Here is a 12,909-nt window from a genome sequence, read left to right as displayed (position 1 = left end):
TCACATTAAGAAAGTCTAATGAGTAGAGGGACGAAACAATGCTATTAACCATTATTTTTATGGATGGGCTTTGGTAATTCTGCCCTTGTTAATATGGGCCAAAGCCCTAAGGCCTTGTCAGCATGTGCCTACTATTTTTCTCCTCTCAATAAATGGTTACACGTGTCTCGAACTATGATGACTAATTAATCTTCGCCAATACATATATTTTTTAAATTTGGCAATGCGGTGCAATCGTGGAGCCTGTTTATACATATTGAGATTATATTTACCTCAACTTCCAAGGTCAATTAAAAATAAATTTTCCTGAGGCCTTGCCTCATAGGTTTGGTAAGATTTGTAGTGTCATGCATATAAGATTGGTTTGGGATTTATTCGGATCAAAGTTTGGCTCATGAATTAAGGTTAAGAATTGAATTGAATTAATCTAATTTTTTTTTATTTTTTTAAAGAATCCAAAATAATATATGTTATATATTTATATCCATATAATTATATCCATATAATTTGTTTTATATATAAATATGCATATAACACGGTTTTTATTCAACCAATCCTTTGGGGTTATAGGATCTTACCTTTTATACAAGAATTCTGATTTGAGCATTCGCGAGTCCATCACAGAGACCAACCTCGAACTTACAACATTGAAAATACAATAGGAATTGTACCGGAAATTCTTACTACTCCTGTAATAGTGTGATAGAGTTTCCTCCATAAATGGATTGATTCAAGCCAAATTGTTGTCAGTCTTCCAAAGTCCACATAGAGAATACATCTTGTCATATATCAACAGGTACGTATTAATTGTCAGAAATGGCTGATCTTGGGAAGATGAAAACCCCTCAAAACCATTTACTAGCAAATACTGTCATAAGCTGATGATACGTTATATATTCTTATTCTAATAATATTACAACAGTCTTTCTTAATAATTTAACTAAAGTATGTATTAATTAGAAAGAGGAAAAACATTCATGTTCTGATGAATTGGAATCATCACATGGAGAGTGATTGTGTCTACCTTCATAAGTTGTTATCACCATTCGACAATCCTCTGATAATCTTTCAACCCTCTTCTTGACTCGACAGTTGTTGTGAGTACAACGATAGTAGCTTCTGCCGGTAAGTAATTACAAGCAGAAAGTTAAGAAGTAAAATAGAAAAACCCTTTTCAATTTAATACTCCCAAAGGAGTTTCCCCGTATATAAATGCATGAAAAGTGAAATACTCGTGCAAAATGTGAGGTGTAGATTGAAAAAAAAAATGGAAAAATGCATGATTTACTACTGGACAAACACCTTCAGATTTACGTGCATTTTTCCATGTGATATTACATTGAATTGGATACTTGAAACACCTGATCCAATCCTTACTCCATGATCTGGTCATGTAGTAGGGCATTGAACCGGATCAACGCTGAAATGTGTCTTTTCAATGTGTTTTGGAGCTCAAAAGGCATGGAATAGATGTTTATCTCAAATTAAAAGACCTTTAGGTCAAGTCTGCCTTTAGTTCACTGGCACCAACACATGTCTAACTCAGCCTAAACACTTGCCACTTTCCATTATGCTCGTTATTCCTTGACTGAAACATGCATCTTAGACGTTAATTATCAGCAATAAGCATTAATTATCCTTCAACAACACGTACACTCATATAGCTATAGGCTGTATGTTGAAAGATCATAGGTTTATTCAAACCATTTTGAACAGGATATATTTTGAATGCTCTAATGCCATTGCCAGTACTAATTTGGGTTTATGTGTTTAGGCTGGTTGTTAGTTTAACATTGGAACAACTGTAATAATAGTCTATGCAGCACAAACACAACATAAAAGACTTCGTGCGTTGCGTTTCCTTTTTCAAAGTAGTTCAACGATCTGGTGTTTAGAAATAGCTGGTTAAATTGGTAAGCAAATCAGAAACTCAGTTCTTTCTTCTGGGTCAGTAGTACTGTTGCCCCCCCCACGATTGTCTTATTGGATGACACTTCATGCTATCTCAATAGGTTGGTATTTCCTATCCCTGTCTCGTTCTACAAATTAGGCGCAACAGGAGAGGCCACAATTATTGAAGTTTTATATATACACGGATGAAACACACCTTAAATCTGAAAGCCTAACCTTATATAGGTGATGGGTACTTCTCATATATCAATTAATTTACTTAAATAAGTTCCTAGCTAGTTTCGATCGATATCAATATCAAACTCACAAATATTTTTTAATACAAGTGTTTTGATCCGATATTCTAGTAATTAGTAATGATCTCAAGTATAGACCTCAAGTGTATTTTGGAAGGCAATGTCCATGTTTTTGTATGTTTGAGTGTATATAGGTGAGGTAGTGAATTATTACTGTAAAAAGTTATATAAGCACAAAAGAATGACGAGTTTCTATAGTTTCCAAACTTAATAGCTTTCATAAAAGACATTGTTGATGAGTTAATTTTTAAACCTCATTTTAATGGGAGAAACATTTAAGTTGATACACACACACACACACTTTAATTCCAACATTTTGAAGAAATTGGTTCTTAAACATGTGAGAGCAATTTTTTATTTTTTCCTTCAATGTTCAAGAGTATGTTAATGATCGTAAAATACTGTTTGAAAGATGAAAAAGCTTGGAGGGTTTCTAGCTGGTTAAAAACGATACAGTAAAAAACTCTTTGCATTATATTTCATGTAAATTAATCATATCTACTCTTAAATTAGTAGGTAAAAAATAAATGAATTAGTACCATGCATCAATTCCCAATTAGTTGCTTGCTTGTGTCTTAAGCGGGCTAGCTATATATTCTCCTGACACCCTCCAACAAATGATTAAAAGAAGCCTGAATAGCTGACATGCACACCGTACTCCTATTATTCTTTCTTCTCTACTAGTGGATGTCTTTGAATGAAATTATTGACCATCATTGCTTCAATTTGTTCGTGAGTTTTGCTATGATATTCTACAATAATGCCATTATTATTGTTTCTAAAATAGTTAACCTAGGTTAATAAATCAAAACATTATGCATAACTTTCTCTGAGAAAAAAGGAAAGTAAGAAAAAAATTAAGCATAGCATGCATCAAGAAATTAAATTAGTACTTGTTATGTAATGCTAATTATATTGAAACTTGAAGGTGATGTGCATGAAATGAAGATTCAATTGTAACAACCATTCATAGCAAATATTGGTTCAAGTGTGCATGGAATCTGTGTAAGATTGAGGACATTAATTAATATTGGAATTACCATAGAGATTATTAATAAATTTACCTTGGATGAAGGCTGTTTTTGACAACTTTCTGGCCATATTTCCTCCATTTATAACCATCATCAAGAACATCCACTTCACTCCTTGTTTGAAAACAAAATCTTGGTTCTCTAAGCTTTCTCCTCACTTTCAACTTGTTCTTGTCTGCGGATGAGCTCCTCCACCTGCAAAGAAGATCATGTCAGATCCTAGCTAGCTCAGCCTTTTTGTCGTGGTTCATAAAAAGGGGTTCAAATTAAAGAAAAAATTAAGCTGTTTCATGAGCCGGGGATGAGGGGGGCTAAGCGCAGTTGTGTTTATTTAAATAGATGGGAAAGGATAAGAAATCCATCGATGGACAGGAAGATCTGAGCATCAAGAGTTTCAAGACTTTTGTGATTCAACAGAAGAAAAAAGGAGAGGTTCTGTACTATTGTAGAGACAAAAGCACACTGTGGCAAAGTGGAAGCCATTTATCTCTTCCACATATATGATGAGTAGATCTCTTTAGATTCTGTTGAAATTTAGACACCTTGAAGAATAATTTCTTCCATATGTGTGTGTTGTGTGCGTGCATGTTTGTCCTTGTTGTGGAGAGAGAGTGAAGTGCCTAAAGCTCCTTGAAACAGAAAAAATAAAAAAATAAAAAAAACAGAAACACGCCACAGTGAGAAGGATACCATTACCATGAATTGTTGCCATCGTTGTTAGCATTACCAGTGCAGTTCTCATCACTAGAAGCCTTTGGATCCAATGCTCCCACCTAAATTTTCCATAACCAGAATACAGTACAAAGATCAACCAATCAAGTACTCCATGAGTAAAGCATCTTGTAAAATTGGAAAGATATAATCTACTATCGAAGGCACTAATTGAGAAATCAAGATATGGTCCAGTTTTATTCGGAAAAAAAAAGAGATACATAAATAGTTTTAAGGATCTCACAACCCTAGTCTTTCTGTGCAAGATTTTTCTTTACAGAATAGATAAAAATACATACCTGCTGGTCATTATGACTAAACCCCATGTGAGTATTGTTGGTTGTGGTAGTATTAGCATTTAGAGGCTGAGATATCTGAGAAGATTGTGAAGGGGCCAGGAAGCTCAAGACCTGGTTTTCTTCAAATTGAACAAAACCCATCTCATGGATTGCTTGTGGTGTTGAGAAAGAGACATGTAGCTCGTAATTTGGAACATCTCTTTCTCCATGATCCATTCTGATCAAAAAGCTTCTCTGTCCTTCTTGTGCTTCTTCTTCTTCTTCTTGTTGGCTTATTTGGTGCATAAGTGTCGAGCGCAAGCTGTTGGTCTTGCTGCTTTTGTGTTTCACACCATGTACTAGTCCGGTCAACAAGTAAAGGCCGAAAGGAATGTTTCCTGGTAATTATTCCTTTCCATCTTCTTTAAGGATGTCTATAGTGTCTACAGAAGTAAAAGGCTTGAACAGTCGCTGCTTATCTCCCTCACACACACACACACAAGCAACAGTACGAACCAATAATTAAGGGAATATTTGGGTTGTCTACCATATAATAATATTAGGTTTTCTTTAGGCCAATGGATGAATTGGGTAAATAACAGTGAGGATTAATCTTTCTTAATTACCCCCGCGTAGGGGGGGATAGGATTATATATAATAAGTAAACTATACTCTACCATTAAAACTATAGCTCAACACCAATGAATTAGAATGAATTTAAATAATAAAGTAATGATATTTATGTTTAAATGGTATAAACATCATTAATTTATGGTTTAAATTCAAGTACGAATCAAGAACAAATTCATATATTTTTTAATATATGAATTTCAGAACGAATAACTTAATCTAAAACTTAACACAAAAAAAATTAAATATCGGTATGAAGAAGCTCGTCCGGTGATACTCCTAATCGTTAATTAATGTATACAACTAGCTATAAAAGTTTGGGGTAATAATGTTTTTGACTAAATATTAATCTAATACATGTTTGTCACAAATTTAGTGATATATTGCCTGTGTATTGGTTAGGTTAGAATCTTGAAGATAACCTGTTAATCATGAAACTGATCAAACAAGTTTCAAAAGCTAATTAGCAATTAATATGGATTGAATGTGGACTAATTGGTTAGGATATACGCATATATAACTTGTATGTAAAAATCTATGCGATTATGACGAAGAAGAATGTAAATATTTTTGCTTAACAAACACGTTTTTTGGTGCCACACGTTCATGTTGGAAATTAAGAACTTGTTTATTTGCTAGGAATTCTTTAATGCCATCTTAACACGCAATCCAAACTAAATCCCGCATTCCAAAGATGACGTCTGATGTTGATGCATAGGTAGTGATGTGGTGAAAATGTTGTCTGCACCCTCCACTTTGAGCAAGAAAGGAGAGGAGAGGATAGGGCAGAGCGTACTTTTTGTCAAATATTGCAAATTCATGAAATTAGAGGAGAAGGGAGCCTCTTGGTTACCTTAAACAAGATCATTAGTGTATGTGAAGGCACTTATTTTAAGTAAAAATTTTGTTTTGGGGGTTAGATATAATTAAGAAACTAAAAGGGTGGATTCCCATTATACCAAGGGTTAGCTTGACCCCCGATGCGAGGAGTCCTAATCAATGGAGGAATATTAATTTTTAGTATCTGAAAAGGGCTCACATGTATTCTACACTGTTTTTTTTTGGTGTATAGATATATATCCAATTCTTATTAAATTAAAGGCAAGTGATCTTCTTCATCAAAAAAAAAAAAAAAAACATTAAGCGAAGAGGATTTCTATAATTTCAATTCAAATATTGTAGCCGCCTTGAAATCAAATTAAATATGGAAAAAGTTTTGTTCTTTCATTTTTTTTTTAAAAGAAAAAAGGTAGCACTTAGTTACAAAGCTTGGTGGTAATTTTCTTCATCTTTCTTTTCATGTCGTTAGGATATATATTTTAGGGTACCTGAATTATCAAATTATGAAATTCTTGATAATCTTTTCGGCTTTATATACATCATATTTGTATGACTGGTCGATCTTATCCTTAAAAATTCAAGTTTCACTTTCGATAATATAAGTTATGACATTAATTAGATACCGTGATATATTTACATGGTAGAAATTTAGAGTAAAAAAAAATATTATTCTATAATTTGTTTATTATATGTTTTCATGTAGAGTTTATATATCAATACAATAAGATATATATATATATATATATATATATATATATATATATATATATATATATAGAATATTATACTTACCTTGTATAAAGTTATTCTGTGTAGTATGATTTATCTTATAATCTGTATATTGTTTTATTAACATATATAGATAGGATGACTGCCACATTAGGTGAAGTCTTTTAATTTTACACAAAACTCTATTCTATTACTTTTTTCAATTAAAAATAAAATAAATTATATAAAATTCTTGATCATATTATTTGATTAGATAATATAAATAATTTATAAATTATCTTGAGTTTATCAATTTCTTGATTTTTTATATAATATTTATCTTGATTATTTCCTAGATCTAATAAAAATACTTTTCAAAAATACATTTCAAAATGTATAGATCAGATATTGGCCCCATCATTTAGATTTCTTTTCCCCCAAACTTCACATACAAGGATATGCTATAAAGCTGTCATACATTTTTATAAATTTATATTAATTTCTTTCAAAACAGTTAATTATGATTTTGGAAAAATCATAAAATTAAACCAGTGAGATTTATATTCTGTGGGTGTTTTTTTTTGTTTTTTTTAGAATATTTATACGGGGCTCGCAAATTTCAAGATGTTGCAATGTGCACTAACATGTTGTTACGTCTTTGAAGAATAGAAATTTTAGTTGTATGCTGTTTCTTAATTTTTTTTATAACAGTCGATGGTATAATTACTATATAGTATATATCTTCCAAAAAAACAGGCAATTCTGATTGTCATAATATTAATATTGATTGTAGTTTTTTTTTTTTCTGAGTTGCCATAAAATAAGGTTTTTGATGAGTGTGCATGTGCATGGCTTTGGCTCTGGCCAAGTTCCTTGCGTAGTTCAGACTCCATGATGTTGTAATTTCAGTTTGCTTAATTATATAGTAATGGAGATGTGGAGCTCTGAGGCGGCCTATAAAACAATTATCGGAGAAAGTGGTCGTGGTTGCTGCTTTTGCTGTCCTCATTATATGATCAATCAAAGTAGGATATATATAGTTATTTGTTCACTTATTTAAGTAAGCATCATTATAAAGAAATTGCTTCAAGAGTCCAACATGCGGGCAATAGTAGGAAACACTATAATAATTCCTTTCTTTTTTACAATATCAATGAGAATTGGTAAAGGTAGTACTTGAAAACTGAAACCCAGTGTCTTTTTTTTACAACGATAACGTCGTTGATAGCTAGTATTTGCCTAATTATGTCATGCTCCGATTCTACATTGATATGAATAAATGAGAGAGATTCTATTGGTACGTTTAATTATGGGGGCCTAATGGCCACCAAGCAATTTCAGCTATAGGTTCATGTTAGTTGATGGATCCTTGGCATTACAAAAATTGAGGAAGAGCCATTCTCACTTCATCTATTCCATATCCTAACTTTTATCTTAAAAAAGAGTTTATGTTAATTTTTATTTTAAAAAAAGATTCTTACATTGATTTAGATTAACCTAACCTTTAACTTAAAAAATAATGATTCTATATACTTTTATTCAAAAAAAGATTTTTACACTAATTTACACCAGGCTCCGAATTGATTCGTCGGACCGAACAGAGTCTTCTAACTAAGTTTTTTTTCTGGAGGGGCCGCAGCCCGCAGCCCCCACCTGCCGCCCCTAGTTCCATTGGTAAAGGACGTTGATAAGAGAAGGAAAAAATAAATGAGCGAGGGGGATTCTGTTGGGAAGAGGAAGTCTTTGGGGCAATGAGTGGTGGGGTACATGTAAACTTCCATCCATGTCAACACATGTCTATGACAGTTGAAAAAATGAAAAAGATAAGAACCTCTCAAATCTTGCCAAATCAAATTCCAATATAAGCTATATATATATATATATGTATCTATATATATATCTGTCTGTACTCTGTATACATTATGAATATCTGTCCACTCGGGCCACCCTTATTTACCTTACCTGCAAAAGAGAGAAATGAAAGAAAAACTATCATGGCCCCCGTCCCTTCCACTCACTCTCACCTGTTACTTCATCCACAGTCCTCTCTCTCTCTCTCTCTCTCTCTATCTATCTATCTATGAAAAGTCCCTCCCAACTTCCCCCACAATACCAACATCAACTACAACTAGAAACCCCCCATTATTTCAACACCCTAACAACAACAGCACAAACAATATACATGTTTAATATTTATGATCAGAATGAACTTTTTCTAAGTTACCATAGTCTGTTGGTAATGGAAAATGTGTGTCTGTAACTAGCTGGACTGAACAAGACGTCTTTATTGAATGAGAAGGGGCTCAGATCACTTCGTTACATACTGATCAGTACTGAAGAATAACTTTTGATTCATGAAGCACGAAATTAAGGGGCTTCCCTCCGAGACAAAGAGCCTGACTTTGTGGAGAAATCATATATACGCTGCCTCTGCAAAATGTATTAAGAGATTTTTTCAGTGAATGAGCTGATCGATCTTTATAAAGGAGAACAAATGTTTTAAGAGATGAGGAGTTTATAAATGGTATACATTGAATTTTATAGTTTAGTTTAAATTCCATTGCTCTAATGACAAATCTTATTCTCATTAATGTTTAGTAAAAAAATAATTAATGGACTAACTCTCTACCCAATTGCCTGCCTCAATTTGTGAATATGAAGTCTTTTATTATTTTTCAGGTAATTAATTAGTTTAGTTAAATAAAAGAGATTTTCTCATGTTATAATCTCGAGTTTTAATCTATAAAGAAGCTGCAAAAAATAATTTTTCTAGTGAATTGTAAATGTAAACAACTGCTTATCTAAGACCCAATTAAAAAGTGAGCAAGTCATTAGTTTTCAAAATACCTTGACCTATACATAGAAAAATTCTTGTGAAAAATTATATAATATTTAATTACTATAATTTGTATGCAAAGACAAATTTCTTTGGCAACAAATCATAACTTAATTCTTTCTCAATTTCTCTCTTCCTTTTCCTTTAAAAAAATCCGAGTTTGAATTCTATGGAATCAAGAAAAAATTATCTATTAATTAAAGCAACCACTCCACCAAAAGATATCGAAAGCTTTGTCATTTTCTAAAAGAAAAGGTATGATAAAGGAAGCATTACAAATCTTTTATTTTGTCTGTTCAAAACTTCAAGCAATCTTTTCGGCTCTTTTTATCTCTTTGAACGTAAGAGGCTACCGAATAAATGAAATACGTGGCTGCAAATCTAGAAATGCGACAATTTAAGGACAGTAAGTCAACAGGAACGGAGTATAATCTGCCGGCATATTTGAGTTGGATGTTATGGTGACTCGAGATTCAACCCTATTCTCAGCAAAGTCAAGAAGAATTCAAGCTGCTTGTGAATTCACTCGGCCGACATGAGGAAAAATGAGACTCTTGAAGGTACCACAATTTCCAAACTTGTCGAAAATCATCGGTGGAATTTAAGAAATCTATGAAAGGTGCACTGATCTATGTGTGAAGTTAATCGAAGAACTAGACTGTACTTCATGAACATATTGAATAATGTAAATAGAGTGCAGTATTTTTTTCTGAGACTTTAATGAGTTGTTAACTATTTATGTGATACACAAGTTTTTCCTGAAGTTTGAATTTCAAGTAAAACTGCTTGGGATTTGACTCCTAATTAGGAGTAATCCAAATCTTAGATTTTTATAGAAAAAAATAATTGTTAATTTGAAGAAAATTCTAACCATTTAATATAAAATAAAATCTTAATCATTGAGGTTTAAACTGATAATTTGGTTTTCACCAACATAATATATCATTTACCCTTGAAATAAAGGAGTTCAATCCAGAGTGAATTCTCCAATTTCATTCATTCCTTTGATTGGAAATTAAAAATGGGGTTGGATTATATATATATATTGTAAATTCATAATTCCATTTATTTGCAGTAAATCTTGGAAAAGGTTAACACCTTGCACTTACAAGCAAAGAGTAGATAAATATATATATCGGGGCTGTCGCATATCGTCCCACAAGGCGACTTGAAATTCCACATATAGAGCCTGTTTATGTAGGAGAATGGCTTGTCATGGATTATCCCCAATTATCTATCATGTACCCATGTTGTGGTCTGAATAATTCTCTTCAAAACATTCAAATTATGTCAGTCCCCACAGCTTGAAGAATCTTCTCCCTTTCTCTCGCATCTTTGACATCCATGCACCTCCTTGTTCTTAATAATCTGCATGATGACTTCAGGCCATGCGTAGGAATTTGATCTATGAACTCCTCAGGACCTGTCTGGATTTCCAAAGAGGTTTCAGGAGCATTAAGTTTTGTCCTTTCAAGAGAGTTATTGTGGGGGAATTTTGGTAGAGAAATGAGTGAAAAATGAGACTGAGAGATCAACCATAACATTGTTCTTCGCTTAGGATCGAGATTCCTCATTATTCATGTACTCGGTGTACGAAGAGGCTATGTCTATGCGGGGTAACCATGTTCCTAAACGAAGCACTTAATTTCTTGGTATATTGGGGTTTGATTAAAGAAGGGTGCGAGATAAAACTTTTTTCTTTTGTAATGGAATATCTAAGTATAAAAGAACCGTTTAAGAGGGCTTTAGTTTTAATACGGGAAGAATTGATTCTTAGATAGTGTTTAGGATATTAGAGAGAGAGAGAGATCAGAAATACTCTAATTATCATATAAATGAATTTTTTATATATTTTTATCCATGTTCCCAGTCAAATATATTTTTGCTCTTTTAACATATTTTTCTTAATTATTGCAAACAAAAATAAAATGTTATGGGATAATCATTTGATTATATTTTACATCATGGACCTATAACCTATAGATTGAAGTTGTTTCTGAGTCAGTACATAGTCTATAAGTCTATATATATATATATATTAGCAATTGATTAAGATGTGGATCCTTTGTCACAACCAAATAAGTGGATATGGAATATATATCATGATGAAAATGAACCTTTTTCTGTGAAGAAAAATAAGTAAATTGAACTTTATCTTGTTCAATAAACGTTACTTCAGGAAACTCCAGCGATGCTGTGAGAGTTGACACCATTTTTATGATTATTTGGATGGATAAGATAGTGGAAGGAAATCAACTGGAATCAAATCCAATGGCCATTAGATGATAATGGTTTTATAAGCTACCCCTTCCGTTGCATTTTTTAGATATCTTTTAGTTACTATTTCAAGATAAAAGAGAAAAAGATAATTGAAATAGAAAATATAAGATAAAAAAAACGAAAGCAAAATTATATTTGATAATGAAGTATAAAATAAAATAATTATCTCTATATCATATTTGGTTATGGTGGACAAGACAAAATAAAATATTAAAAAAAATATATTTTACCATTAATATGTATTGTTGTTAAATTTATATATTTTAAAAAATAATTAAATATTATTTTTTTCTCACTTTAGTTTATATTGAATGTTGAAATTAATAATATTACAATAACCTTAGTTATAAAACCAGAATTGACTTGATTGTTTGACCTAAGGCCTGCAATGGTTCGAGTTTAAAAAAAATAGAGGAAGGATTGACTTGACCTGACCTGGTCAAAAACCCAAGTCAACCTGGAAAAAAACACGGGTTAAAAACCTGCTGACTATTTTTAAAAAAATTGGTCAAAACAAGGTTGCTTCTATAATTTTTTTAAAAAAATCTTGGGTAACTCGAGTTGACCCTCTTGACTTGTGACCTGAATCTTGTCTCGGTCGACCCCCGAGTAAGATTTTAAAATTATGATAATAACAATTTTTATCATTATATTGACTCAAGTCAACTCATATTGAACTTTCTAATCTGTGACTCGGGTCTTGCCCCGAGTTGACCCTCAAATCAAGTTTTAAAATTATGATAATAATCATTTTTGTTTTATGTTGACCCGAGTAATTTACCATCCTGACACGTGACTCGGGCCTGATTGATTCGGGTTTCAAAACTATGATAATAACCATTTTTGTCCTTATATTGACCTGTATTAACAATCAACCTCGCTAGTGACTCGGGTCTTACCTCAAGTCGACCTCCAAATCAAGTTTTAAAACTTTGATAATAACCATTTTTGTTTTTACGCGGACACGGGTCAACTCAACCCATGGCTCGGGACTCGACCACTGACCCAGGTTTCGCCTTGAATTAGCCCCCGAGTTGAGTTTCAAAACTATAATAATAATTATTCTTATCATTACATGTCTTAGTTGGATAATTTAGTAATTGAGAGTTTTTTACAATGATATTTTAAAGATAAAAAATAATAAATATTATCTCTGTATACATATCTTTTTTGTACCTCCTGTTTTGAAAGTATAAAAATTCACTTTAAAATTTTCAAAATTATCTTAGAAACATATTTATTTTTATATCTCTCTCTTTTTAACCAAATATATTTTTATTTTTATTGTTTCTGTTTTTTCTATTCCAGTTAATTAAGTAACCAAACACTACTTTACACATGTAAATAAAAACTAAAAAAAAAATGAAAAATAAGGAAATGAAAATGGG

The 12,909-nt window shown here is 32.0% G+C and overlaps 1 protein-coding gene across 1 annotated transcript; it reads right to left on the bottom strand.

Annotated features, from left to right (window-relative positions):
- Nucleotides 1–665: 665 nt before the first annotated feature.
- On the bottom strand, nt 666–4,819 carry LOC18105082 (probable WRKY transcription factor 12). Its single transcript, XM_006375106.3, has 4 exons — nt 4,249–4,819; nt 3,935–4,011; nt 3,272–3,433; nt 666–1,119 (listed from the first exon to the last, which is right to left on the bottom strand). The coding sequence occupies exons 1-4, from the start codon at nt 4,531–4,533 to the stop codon at nt 957–959; spliced, it is 687 nt and encodes a 228-aa protein (XP_006375168.1). The 5' UTR covers nt 4,534–4,819; the 3' UTR covers nt 666–956.
- Nucleotides 4,820–12,909: the final 8,090 nt, after the last annotated feature.

Source organism: Populus trichocarpa, chromosome 14 (genome assembly GCF_000002775.5).
Source record: "Populus trichocarpa isolate Nisqually-1 chromosome 14, P.trichocarpa_v4.1, whole genome shotgun sequence".
NCBI classification, from domain to species: domain Eukaryota; kingdom Viridiplantae; phylum Streptophyta; class Magnoliopsida; order Malpighiales; family Salicaceae; genus Populus; species Populus trichocarpa.
Note: the sequence above shows the minus strand (reverse complement) of the source record. Positions and strands in the feature narration are given on the sequence as shown.

Coding starts and splice junctions, on each gene's coding strand:
- LOC18105082 (XM_006375106.3), bottom strand. CDS start 4,533: ATGCACCAAATAAGCCAACAAGAAGAAGAAGAAGAAGCACAAGAAGGA. Junction 4,012..4,248: donor TTAGTCATAATGACCAGCAG/GTATGTATTTTT, acceptor TGGAAAATTTAG/GTGGGAGCATTGGATCCAAA. Junction 3,434..3,934: donor AACGATGGCAACAATTCATG/GTAATGGTATCC, acceptor TCTTCTTTGCAG/GTGGAGGAGCTCATCCGCAG.